Source organism: Protomyctophum parallelum (genome assembly GCF_964188405.1).
Source record: "Protomyctophum parallelum genome assembly, chromosome: 5".
NCBI classification, from domain to species: domain Eukaryota; kingdom Metazoa; phylum Chordata; class Actinopteri; order Myctophiformes; family Myctophidae; genus Protomyctophum; species Protomyctophum parallelum.
The window spans coordinates 44,973,467-44,986,210 of NC_139702.1; the positions used below are offsets into that span (position 1 = coordinate 44,973,467).

At 43.0% G+C, this 12,744-nt stretch overlaps 1 protein-coding gene across 1 annotated transcript; it reads left to right on the plus strand.

The window, feature by feature from the left end:
• Positions 1–3,457: 3,457 nt before the first annotated feature.
• On the plus strand, positions 3,458–12,486 carry cnga1a (cyclic nucleotide gated channel subunit alpha 1a; the record flags this gene model as incomplete). Its single annotated transcript, XM_083764502.1, has 6 exons — positions 3,458–3,537; positions 5,766–5,963; positions 6,567–6,671; positions 8,761–8,867; positions 9,923–10,533; positions 11,470–12,486. 6 exons carry the CDS (start codon positions 3,458–3,460, stop codon positions 12,484–12,486), a joined length of 2,118 nt encoding a protein of 705 aa, XP_083620628.1.
• Between the last annotated feature and the right edge of the window lie 258 nt (positions 12,487–12,744).

Below are 12,744 nucleotides of genomic sequence, written 5' to 3' on the forward strand. Positions count from 1 at the left end.
ACAAAATTATCACTTTAAAACAAAACGTGAGACGCCCAAAACGAGGCAATATTAGGCCTAATGGTCGAATATGACTTCAACGCATTTAATAGAAACCCTGAACCTCCCCCCCCCCCCCCCCCCCACACAAGTGATACTTCTGTCCCTAAAAATAAAAGTTTGGACATGTGGTCACCCTATCTATAGGAATACCGGATATCTCACCCCGGTGAGATGTCTTCACTTCACTTTTGGTGAGTTGTCTTCACTTTTGGTGAGTTGTCTTCACTTTCCGGGGTGAGTTCGACATCTCACCGGAGTGAGTTGTCTTCACTTTCTGAGACGGCGAAGTGAGTTGTCTGAACCTTTCGCTGAGATTATTTATTTATTTAACAGTAAAATCCGGTGAAACACTGTTGTAAGGAGAAGAGCGTCTCTCTCTCTCACTCGCGGTTCCCAAAGTGGGGTCCGCGGACCCCTAGGGGTACGCAACGCATAGCCAGGGGGTACCCGAAATAATTCCCACATTAGTGTTTTTTATTTCTCGTAAATGCGCAAACATGGTGAAACAACCACAGAGTCACATAGAAAGCAGTGGTAGAACTACGTTAGCCAAGCTAGCTGCTGCCTGCTAACGATGCAAACAACAGCCTTGCCTGTCGTGTGTGTGTGTGTGTGTGTGTGTGTGTGCGGGGAATAGCACTAATTTTCGACATTTTACTGTGTCATAAATATATTTACATCTGTAGCCTATATTGTGATTGTGCTATCATGCCTAGACTTAATTATAACTTATTGTAGACATTGTTGTTGTAATGTTCTGAAAATGCAATAAAAAAGACTACTTCAATATCCAATAAGAACTATATGTCACCATTAGTTCTAAATTCACGCCTTTTTTCCATTACTGGATACATTTTTCCCTTTATTTATTTCGTTCTTTATATGATGATTTCCTGCATATGCCTCAGACGAGCTGAAACCCTTCGTTGACTACATGCGGTCCACCTGGATAAGTGGCCAGTGGAAGCCAGAGCACTGGTGTGTATGTACAAGCGTGCCATCAGGACGAACAATGATGTCGAGGGGTGGCATAACCGCCTAAATCGGAAAGCACAGCGAGCAAACTTGCCAGTTTATCTGCTCATCGATTTGCTGCACAAGGAAGCTACCGTGTGGAGATGCTAACCAAAATGGGACAGCACACTGCAGCTATGACTTTTTCACTTTTTCACTGAAACAGTGTTTTTGTACATATGACAACTTTTTTCTATCGTTTTTGTACAAACTGATGTTTTTTGAAAAAACTTATGTTTACCTTTTTTCTATATTTTTGGTAAAAACTGTTGTTTCTATATTTAAATAAAATACATTACATTTGACTCTTGTGTTATATTCTTGTGAAATATTCAGTAAAGTATTCTGGTGAAGTATATAAAAGAGCTCCAAAAGTACATATTCAGTGAGACAACTCACCCCGAAAGTGAAGACAACTCACCCCGAAAGTCCAGACATCTCACCCCGGGGTGAGTTGTCTGCACTTTTTGGTGAGTTGTCCGGACAACTCACCAAAAAGTGTAAAAGGGGTGAGTTATCTTGTTACCATCTAGTCATGCAGCCAACAGGGAGAGCCACTGAATCTGATCCAATGGATGTCTACTCTGTACAAGCCCAGACAAGACTGCCGCTTGCTACTGTGTCCATATTATATTTACGTACTATCACCACTAAAGACTGACCCAGGATCAGATTTCCCTTCATTCTCTGGATGATTAGCCACTGTTAGGAAACATGTCTGCTCGACCTCAGATCAGCAGTGAAAGTGGTATCGTGTCAGCATGGCTGTCTCTAATAGGATCACAAGTGGATGATACAGAGTGCTGAGTGAGCAGGATGGCAGTGTGTGTGTGCGTGTGTGCGTCTGCGCGTGTCTTAGTCTTATTACATTTCAAATGTACTAGGTATTTGTATGCTATGTCCTGTATGTCAGTCCTGTTTGTATTAATTGATGTTTGATGTCTGGGGACTGCAGATGGAAATTAGCTAGTTTTGCTAAATCTGGTACATTTACACTGCATTATTAATGTAATGTTCATCAATATACAATAAACAAATGAAGTAAAAGTGTTTGTGTGTGTGTGTGTGTGCAGGGGGGGGGGGGGGTGCGGGGGGCTAGCAGTAATAAAGCTGGGTTTGCACGTCTACTAAATCTTTTATTGTCCTACAAATTCCCCAGGAGGTATATCGTATTGGTGCTCATGCTAATAAAACACTAATCAAATTAATAATTATTCGTAGGAACAGGTCAACCATTAGTCAATTAAATTTGCGGTGGCATTTCTGAGATAATGTAGACCGCATTATAGCAAGTAAATGCAAATTCATTTTGCATTTACGCATAACCAGGTCTGCTGTCATTAAAACAATGACATCAAACCTTTACTGAATGATTAATGAGTGAAACAGGCCTGCATCCTAATGTCTGTGTGCTGTAGAGACGTACGTTGCCTGTTATGAGTGAGCACACCTACTGTCTACTGTTTAAAGGAGGATGAGTGACACTCTCTCCCTCTCTTGCATTGTTCACTAATCCCCAAATCCCTTTCAGGGTCACCAAGGCTCTCTGCATGCGGGGGTAGCTACCAGCGATAGGCTCAATGCGTCCATTATACTTCATGTTGGCGGCATTTTAATATAAGTTTAGGATTTAGAAGAAGACATTTTGGAACATGGAAAATAGACACGTTATAGTAGTTACAGCCAAATATCCTCTAGGCTCCTGGAGGCTTCATGAATAAGGAGTATGGACCGTGCGGTAAATTAACCCGGGGTGACGGTAAGTTTGATTGGATAAGCCTGAGTGCATTCTTACTTCTCTGGCTCACTGTTAGAGTGGCATATTTATTCATCTGTTTGAATGTGACACAAACATGAATTAGTACAGGGAATGCTTCTGAGGCGAGAAGAATGGTCATGCTTTAATATTGATCATATTAATATGAATTGTACTGTACAGTGCATTTCACGCTGTCATAACACCCTGTGGGGGAACATTTTGTGCTGTCTGTACTCATGGGGCGGCAGTGGCTCAGGGGTAGAGTGGCCGGTAGAACAGCCATTATGGGAACTTCCTGTGAGGTTCCCAGTTCGATCCCGGGCTCCTAGAGTGTCCTAGAGCAAAACGCTGAACCCGTATTTGCTCCCTGTGTGAAGGTTGGTGCCTTGCATGGTTTCCTCTGCCATCGGTGTGTGAATGGATGTAATGTAATGCACAATCTAAAGGTGTATGAATGTGTGTGTGTGAATGGGTGAATGCAATGCACAATCTATGTAAAGGCATGTACAGTATATGCATGGGTGAATGTAATGCACAAATATGAAAAGCGCCTTGGATAAAGGCGTGCTATATAAATGCAACATTTACCAATATGTTTACTATATTGTTTGGTATAGGCTATTCTGCTGCTCTGCTGCCATCATGGCGTCTTCAAGGCGCCGTCCTCGCCTTACCGCTCCACCTCGAATTGCACCGCAGTCGGCCCCAGACACCAAAGACATGTAAGCAATGATGCATGGGCCAGTGGTTTTCAACCCTTTTCAGATCAAGGTCCATTATTCTTTTGGCATCTGAGCCACGGACCACCATTTTGATGACATTTAGCCTCTTTATATTTTAAAATATCTAATAAGGGTCCATTTGGTTACCAACTCTTCATCATTCAGCTGGGGACCACCTGGAACCCCCTCAAGGACCACTGGTGGTCCCCAGACCACCACATAGTGTGTCGAGGCACACTGTGTGCCCTGAGTCCAGGTGTGCCTTGGGATTTGGTGACAATCACAAATTATTGCAAGTTACAATTATATATATATTTATTTTCTTTTTTTGGTACTAATCAGTACTTTGTGTGCACTCACTATCCAAAACAAACATTCTATCCCACCAAAAATCAATACATAATTTCAAACATTTTCAGCCCGGCATTCCTGTGTTTGGGCATGGCAAATGTGTGAAAACAATTAATATTTTTTATTGTTTTCGCACATTTTCAAAATAGTTTACAAGCTCACAAGCTTGTCGGTCATGAAGCTTTTTGATAAGCTATTTTTCCTTGTAAATACAGCTGTGTGCCTTGATAATTAGAAATGTCCACGTGCATGTGTGCAGGGACGTCGCTAACCATTTGGTACTACTAGTGTTTAACAATGAAAACCACTGACCTAGAGTCAACCTACTAGAGTTAATTTAACAATGAAAACCACTGACCTAGACAACCTACTAGAGTTTATCAATGAAAACCAATAAAGGAGCAACTTGGACACTCAGGCATGAAGGAAGCATGAGTTCAAGTCCGTTGCTCTCTCCTTGTCCCCCATATATGGGGACTAGGTTGGCGGAGGATGTGTAGAGCCCAGGATCACATTAGATGATTGACACAGGGGTGAAAAATGGGTTACAAAATTGTGAGATAAAAAATATATATTAAAAAACCACTGACCTATAGACAACCTACTAGAGTTTAACAATGAAAACCACTGACCTATAGACAACCTACTATAGAGTTGAACAATGAAAACCACTGACCTATAGACACTAGAGTTGAACAATGAAAACCAAGTGACCAAGACAACCTACTAGAGTTTAACAATGAAAACCACTGACCTATAGACACTAGAGTTGAACAATGAAAACCACTGACCAAGACAACCTACTAGAGTTTAACAATGAAAACCACTGACCTATAGACAACCTACTAGAGTTTAACAATGAAAACCACTGACCTAGACAACCTACTAGAGTTTAACAATGAAAACCACTGACCTAGACAACCTACTAGAGTTTAACAATGTTGTAATACCAGGAAAAGTGAGAATGCATTGTGTTTGTTTCAGAAATCAACCGGCCCTTCGTCCTATCCAATCTTTCAATGTGAACAACAGTAATAACAATGAAGAGTAAGTACAACTAGGAACTTCAATGATACCTTTGGCGATGACCAAACTTTTTTTTAACTATTAAATTAACCTGAAATATCTTTAGTTATAATTATGTTAACTTTATGAACTAAATACAAATACACTGGACAATAAAAAAAGACAATAACATTTTAAGCTACATAGGCTATATAGACTGAGGTAGGCTAATTAAAGCGGGTCATGTTTGCATGTTTGTAAAATCAGTATTTTGATATTAACTTAATTGCTGTGATGGTGGCCCCCGCCCATGTATGTGCTATTATATAATTATGCTTTAAAGGGATCCCTGGCTAATAAGACAAATTTGCCTTAAAACATTATACTTGCCCTCTATAACTAAAATAAAAAATAAAAACACCTTAAATATTTTTTATTTCTTTCATAAATAAAGAACCTTTCACTCAATAGGAACTGCTCCCGTCGCAAGTTGATGGTGTCATATGTCCACGTGTGGTCCAGCCCTATGGAATATATGGAATGCACATGCTAATAAATAGCATTTAAAATATTGCTTTGATGCTCATATTATGCTTAGGAAGTATTAAGTTGTTTTTATTAGCATATGCATTCCATACATTCCATAGGGCTAGACCATAATGGGCATGTATGACATCATCAACTTGCGACAGGAGCAGTTCCTATTCAGTGAAAGATTCTTTATTTATGAAATAAATAAAATATTGAATGTGTTTTTATTTTAGTTGTAGTGGGCAAGTATAATGTTTTAAGCCTTAAGGCATATCTATGTCTTATTAGCTAGGGATCCTTTAAGGCTTCTCCATTTTGATTGGTTGATGCGTGTGTTTCAGGTCGGAGAAGGAGAAGGAGAAGGAGAAGGAGGAAGGAGGAGAAAAGGAGGCGGTAGAAGAAGACAAGGAGAAGGAGGAGAGAGAGCAAAAAGAAAAGGAGGAAAAAGAACAACAAGAAAAGGAGGAGCAAGAGAAGAAGGAAAAAGAGGAGAAAGAGAAGAAGGAAAAGGAGGAGAAAGAGAAGAAGGAAAAAGAGAAGTAAGTTCTTAACATACAACTTCATAACTTGGCTGCATATGTCGTTGACACCCTCGGCCCAATCAGGGCGCTGTGTGCGTACGCCGGTGCGTCGCTCGGCCAATCAGAGCGCGAGTTGGCAGCTTGCAGCGAATGTCGGTGGTCCCCTTGACCCATGGGATCGCCTCCTTGTGTTGGTGGCGTTGCTCGGCCAATCGGGGATTGGCTGATGATGACGTAACTATATGTGTTTATGTAAAAACATGTTTAAAAGACGTATGTGGATGACGTAATCAATTTAAGTTTATAGTATACATATATTAACTATAATATGTCAGATGTTTCAATAACTTGATCGGGGTCTGCATATTGCGTAGGTAGTTGACGGTGGAGATCCGGGGCACTAAACAGAACGGTCAAGCACTGCGCATAAGTTGTGTGCCCTGCTCGCGCACAAGTAGGCCATTCATGGCCAACTTGTGTGCAAAGCGCAAGTTGGCAGCTTCGACAGAGTGCATTTCTAGTTTTATTTGTTTCCACTATTCCATTATTTGGTGAATAGCGTGTAGACATTTTGGGTACTGAATGCCTCCATATATAAACTGTCTGTCTCTTCCCATACAGGCCCAAAGAACTGTTTGTCATAAACCCAGACGGGGCGTTGTACTACCAATGGCTGTTCGTCATCACATGTCCAGTCATGTACAACTGGATCATGATCGTTGCCAGGTGACCAAATAATAACAATATAATAAGAATGGTGATAGCGATAGAATGACAAACAGTCATCCTACAGTCTGTCCGTTCGTTCATTGGTACACATTGAACAAAGTAGTATTTATGACAGGGATCTCAACCTGGGGGTCGCGACCCTTCGGGGGGTCCCGAATTTATTTTGGGGGGGTCCCGAAATGATTACAAAAAATGTAATACATTTAAAACATAATGCATGCATAAACGTTCCTGAATGATTATATCGGGTTTCAGTATTTATTTATGATGTATTGAAGGTTATTGTAGCGGTCAATTTGTATTGGTGGTGGGGAGGAGGGCGGGGAAGCGGGGCGCGATACATGGCCAAGGCATTTTCGCCCCCAGCCAAAAACGCTGAGAACCCCTGATCTATGATAGCCTAATCCGTCAGATTGAAGGATGAAACGTTCTTATTTTGGTAACTCCGTGGCTTTTTGTTTAGTGCCACTCACTGCAGGCCAAAATGTCCTGTTGGGCGTGAGGAGCAAAGTCAGGCTTGGGTTTGTTTCTTTTCAAATTATAGTTTAGGTAAACTTGGTCGAATATACCATCCGGATAATATTTCAATATATCGCTTAGCCGGACAGAACAATGTGTTTTATATTATTGCTTCTGTTTATAGTACATTAGAGGTATGTGAGCTTGGCACCCAGTAGACATCTAAGTGTCATATAGATTTTAGAAAATATTAAATTTATCAAAACAGAAGGAGATCCAAGGCACTCTGTTGAAGTCAAGTAAAAAGCCTTTATTTAAAGATGGACTGCCGTGATTTTTGTACTTTTTCTGTTTTGCATGTGTCTATGGAGTTAACATTACTCTAATATACCCACAGGTGTGGTCATAATATTCAAATATGTCTTCCCTTGTATGTTTGGTTTCTTCCTGAAAGCTGAAAGCCTTTGAGTCAAAAGGCCCAATCGAAATAACACCATTTTTGTGACATCATAACCCTCCCCTAACCCCTCCCACATTATCATACAAACAGCTGTGGGTGAGGCTTAAGTTCAGGTGGGTGGTGCTAAGGTGAAAACCAGGGATACTTAATGAACTGGTGGGTGTGGACACATAAAAACATAATTGTAACACTTTCTGTACACTTTTTTGAAAGAAATCTTCCTCCTAGTATAATCATAGGGGGTTAAAAAAATCACAGCACATCTTTAAATGGCATCAGCTCGGCAAAGAGAATTAAACATGGGACCCTAATGAAGGCTTGACATCCAAAACGCTTTGGTCGTTTTTCTTTTGGTCTGCCACCCCAATAGCAGCTTTTCAGTGACTTCTGCCAGCTCTATTCATATTTTTAATTCATCATTTGAATGCCAATAGAAAGATCTGTGATATAATATATCTAATTTTAACGAGGCAAGCATAGAGTATTAGATACCCAGTCCTGATGGTGGCAGTAACTTCACCATTATGCCGATTTTGTCCGAATTGACCGAATCTGGCCGTCGTCATTTCCGGTTAAACGTAAACTTCCGCTAGCTTTCTGCACTGTGTTACACAGTGATCTGTCCCCGGGCCCAGCCGATCGTCGTTTATTTTCATATCTAAGTCAAATTACGCTCTAATCAAGACCCGAATATCGCATTTTGAGCAGCTATGCACATGAAGACAGCGTGGGTGTGTGCACAAGCGTGCACATGAAGATTTCGTCCGGTTTTAAGTGGAGGACATAGGCTACAATATTTAAAACAAAGACCCCGATTATAGGGAATAAAATAATTACGCCAATCCCGTCAACGGGAGGTCTGGATTAATTAATTCACTACGTCAAAACCGTCAACGGTAGTCTAAGGGTTTTAAAATGCTCTTTGCCGAGCTGATCCCATTTAAATAAAGGCATTTTACTTGCAACATAGTGCCTTATGGATCGCCGATCTGTTTTGCCATTCTCGAACCCTCGCCTACGAGCACCTGTTTGCAGTTTTTATAACCACACAGACCACGGCAGCGCTTCTCTTCGTTGCATTTAACATTAAACATGTGTTTGTATCAAATCAGAAAATGCACTAATGTCTTGCTCACGTGTAATCTTATTTTGAACGCTGCCGTGCAGGGCCACTTTTGAGGAGCTTCAGCATGACTACATCATTTACTGGATGATCATGGACTACTGTTCAGACGTCATGTACATAGCGGACATGCTCTTCAGGACCAGAACAGGTGCAATCATTCATTTTCCTATTTTTTTTACAATAATCTCTGGAAATAATCAGTGTTGATTTTGACAGCAAATTTAGATTAAATTTGTTGTCATAATCTCTTGACTAGTTTTCATTTAGTTTCAGTCACATTTTAGTCACCTGGAATGTTTTAGTGTTAGTCTATAGTTTTAGTCTACTAAATATCATAAGATTTTAGTCGACTAAATCTACCGTTGATTTAGTCGACTAAAATGTATTTTGGCGGGTCTTGACGTCGTCTTAATGACTGATTTTACACTTGCTGAAAATAGCCGATCTACAAGCTCACAACGTGTCACACTGCAACATGTTGTGAGCTTGTAGATCGGCTATTTTCAGCATGCAATGAACCAAGTGTTAAAATGACTTATACTGGATCTCTTGTCCACTAGTCCCTTCCTAACATTTGGTCTAGTTTTTTTGTTGTTGACGAAATTGTCAATATATTTAGTCTTAGCTTTTAGTCATAGCTTAGTTTTCATTTAGTTTCCATTTAGTTTTCATCAGTGAAAAAAGGTAGTTGACGAACATTTGTTGTAATAGCCTATTGCAGTGGTTCCCAAAGTGGGGTCCAGGGACCCCCAGGGGTCCTTGTGTGAGTTCCATGGGGTCCCCAGCTAAATTATAGTTTGGAAACAAATGGACCCCTATGGGTCTGTAACTCTGGGAGTGTACAAATGGAACCAAATGGACCAGTTAGGGTCCATTATTTTGGTTCCATCTGTACACTCTGAGTTAAATTTTACAATATAAATTGGGGGTCCCAGAGATAGAAATTCCATTAAAAGGGGGTCCGTAGACTAATGGACTGGGGGTCCTTGATATTAAGCTGGTTGAGAATCACTGCTAGAGCCGTACAAATCTTCTCTTATGGGGCTACCTGGCATATATTTTCTAATGGGGGTCCACGGGGCTAATTAGTGTCAATTTGGGGGTCCCAGACATCAAGAAGTTTGGGAACCACTGGTCTATTGGTCCAAGAAATCAACACTGGGAAATAACAACCGCTGTTTCCTATAAATCTCTCCACTACAGGCTACCTGGAGCAAGGTCTGATCGTGAAGGACAAGAAGTTGTTAAGAGACCGCTACACCGACAGCACCCAGTTCATCCTGGACGCCATCTCCATGCTGCCCACCGACATCTTCTACCTCTACTTCGGCCTCGACTACCCCGAGATACGCATGAACAAGTTGCTGAGGGTCGGCCGCATGTTCGAGTTCTTCAAGAAAACGGAGACCAAAACCAACATCCCCAACATCTTCCGCATCGGCAACCTCATCCTGTACATCGTCATCATCATCCACTGGAACGCCTGCTGGTACTACTCTTTCTCCAAGTGGGTGGGCTTTGGCGACGACGACTGGGTGTACCCCGCGCTGGACGACCCCGAAGAGCCCGCGTTCGGAACTCTGGCGAGGAAGTATTCCTTCTGCCTCTACTGGTCCACGATGACCCTGACGACCGTGGGAGAGATGCCGCCTCCGAAGAGGGACATAGAGTTCCTCTTCCACTCCACGGATTTCCTGATCGGCGTGTTGGTGTTCGCCACCATCGTGGGAAACATCGCCACGATGATCTCCAACATGAACGCCGCCCAGGCACAGTTCCAGTCTCGCATCGACGCCATCAAGCAGTACATGCACGTGAGTTGTGTTTTCTCCGGGCAGGGCAGGGTTGGGCTGGTGGCGGGGGGCGGGGGGGGGGGGGGGGGGGTTTGGCTAGACTAATTTATAGTCTAGGTCAGGGGTGTCCAAACGTTTTTCAAAGGGGGCCATATTATTAAATATTAAAACACCCAAGGGCCAACTACATTACCCAAACGTGCAAGGTAAAAAAAAAAAGCCTTTTCAGAATGAGACAAGGAACAAAGAATCCTGACAAATTCTACTCTGGGAAATGCCCAGGTGAATAAAAAACTTCAATGTAAAAAATGTCTCATATACTCTACGGCGAGCCGTTCATAACACGATTCAGTTCTGAAGCCACATAAGATTCTTCCCCGGGCCGCACTTTGGAAATTGGAAATACTCCTGGTCTAGGGTGACCAGATGTCCCCCTTTGTGTGGGATAGTCCCTCCATTGCCAAGACATTTCAGGTGTCCCACAAATCGAGACACTGCCCCACGTTGTGACTGGCAGGCATTAGCGTTCAAATTCCCTAATAGTTAGCCTTCTGTTGTAAAGCGACTCTTGTTGCCTCTTTTCCAGCAAGATATATGTTTTAAACCTGTTAAAATAACATGAGGAATATCCCCTATAGGCTACAGCAATAAGTCAGCCATATACCACTCATAAACAAAATTAACATTTTAAAACAAAATCGATCGGTGGTTACCCAAATTCTGATAGTTATGCATTAATAATAATCTTTATTGTCCCGAAGGATATTCATCTTCACAGGATCTGTTCAACACCAACAACAAAAACAACACATAGTACCGAAAAACATTACACCAAGACAATACAAAAGCATGAGGTCCCATGTGGAACAGTATAACAGAACAGGTTGAATAATGCTTTTGTACAATAATAATAGAAGATGAGGCGCAACGGATAATGATCTTTCCTTTCCTTTCTAGTCGAGGCATGTCAGTCTGGATCTTGAAATCCATATTATCAAGTGGTTTGACTACCTGTGGAATACGGGAAAGTCCCAGGATGAGAGGGAGGTGCTGAGGTATCTGCCGGACAAGCTGAAGGCTGAAATCGCCATCCAGGTGCACATGGACACCCTGAAGAAGGTCCGCATCTTCGCCGAGTGTGAAGAAGGCCTGCTGATCGTGCTGGTGCTGAAGCTCCGACCGCAGGTCTTCAGCCCCGGCGACTTCATCTGCAAGAAGGGCGACATCGGCCGCGAGATGTACATCATCAAAGATGGCAAACTCGCCGTCGTTGCCGACGACGGGGTCACGCAGTTCGTCTGCCTGGGCAGCGGCAGCTACTTCGGCGACATCAGCATCCTCGGCATCAAGGGCAGCAAGGCGGGCAACCGGAGGACGGCCAATATCCGCAGCGTGGGATACTCCGACCTCTTCTGCCTGTCCAAGGACGACCTGATGGAATCCCTCACGGAGTATCCGGACGCCAAAGCCATGCTGGAGGAGAAAGGCCGGGAGATCCTGTTGAAGGACAACCTCATAGAGCTGGACCCGTCCAAGATCATACCCGAGAGCTTGGAGCTCGAGGGCAAAGTGAACAGCCTGTACAGCAACATGGAACAGATGCAGTCCAAGTTGAAGAGGATCCTGGGGAAGAACAGGAAAGCACGGAAGCACCTCAAATTGCGCATCGCAGAGCTAGAGACGCTGGTAGGGGAGGAGGCGGAAATCGACGAGGAGGACGAGGAGGACAAGAGGGAGGCCGCGGCCGCAGCCGCAGCCGCAGAGGCCACGGCCGCAGCCAAGGCCGCAGCCGTGGCCGCAGCCGCGGCGGAGAAGGAGAAGGAGGATGAGAAAAAAGAGGACGCAGCAAAGGAGGATGGGGAGAAGAAGTATGAGGGAGCTAAGGAGGGGGAGAAAGAGGAGGAAGTTAAGGAGGGGGAGAAAGATGAGGAAGTTAAGGAGGGGGAGAAAGTAGAGGAGAAAAAAGACACATAAGTTAAAGAGGCAGACAAAAATAGATTTTCTATGTAGATTCTTTTCTATCTAGCTAGTTTCTTCACTGTTCCGATCCAAGAACACAGTTTGCCGGCCACTGCTACAGAGCTGATCATGAGGTTATATCTTCTCTGGAATCCTGCCTCAAAGCAGACCAGAGGTAGAAAACTCTCGTTTCCTGATGTCATCGCTATAGGGACACATGCATCAGTAAGCAGCAACATGGGGATGGCAATGAAGTACCGGGAAGTCTGGTGT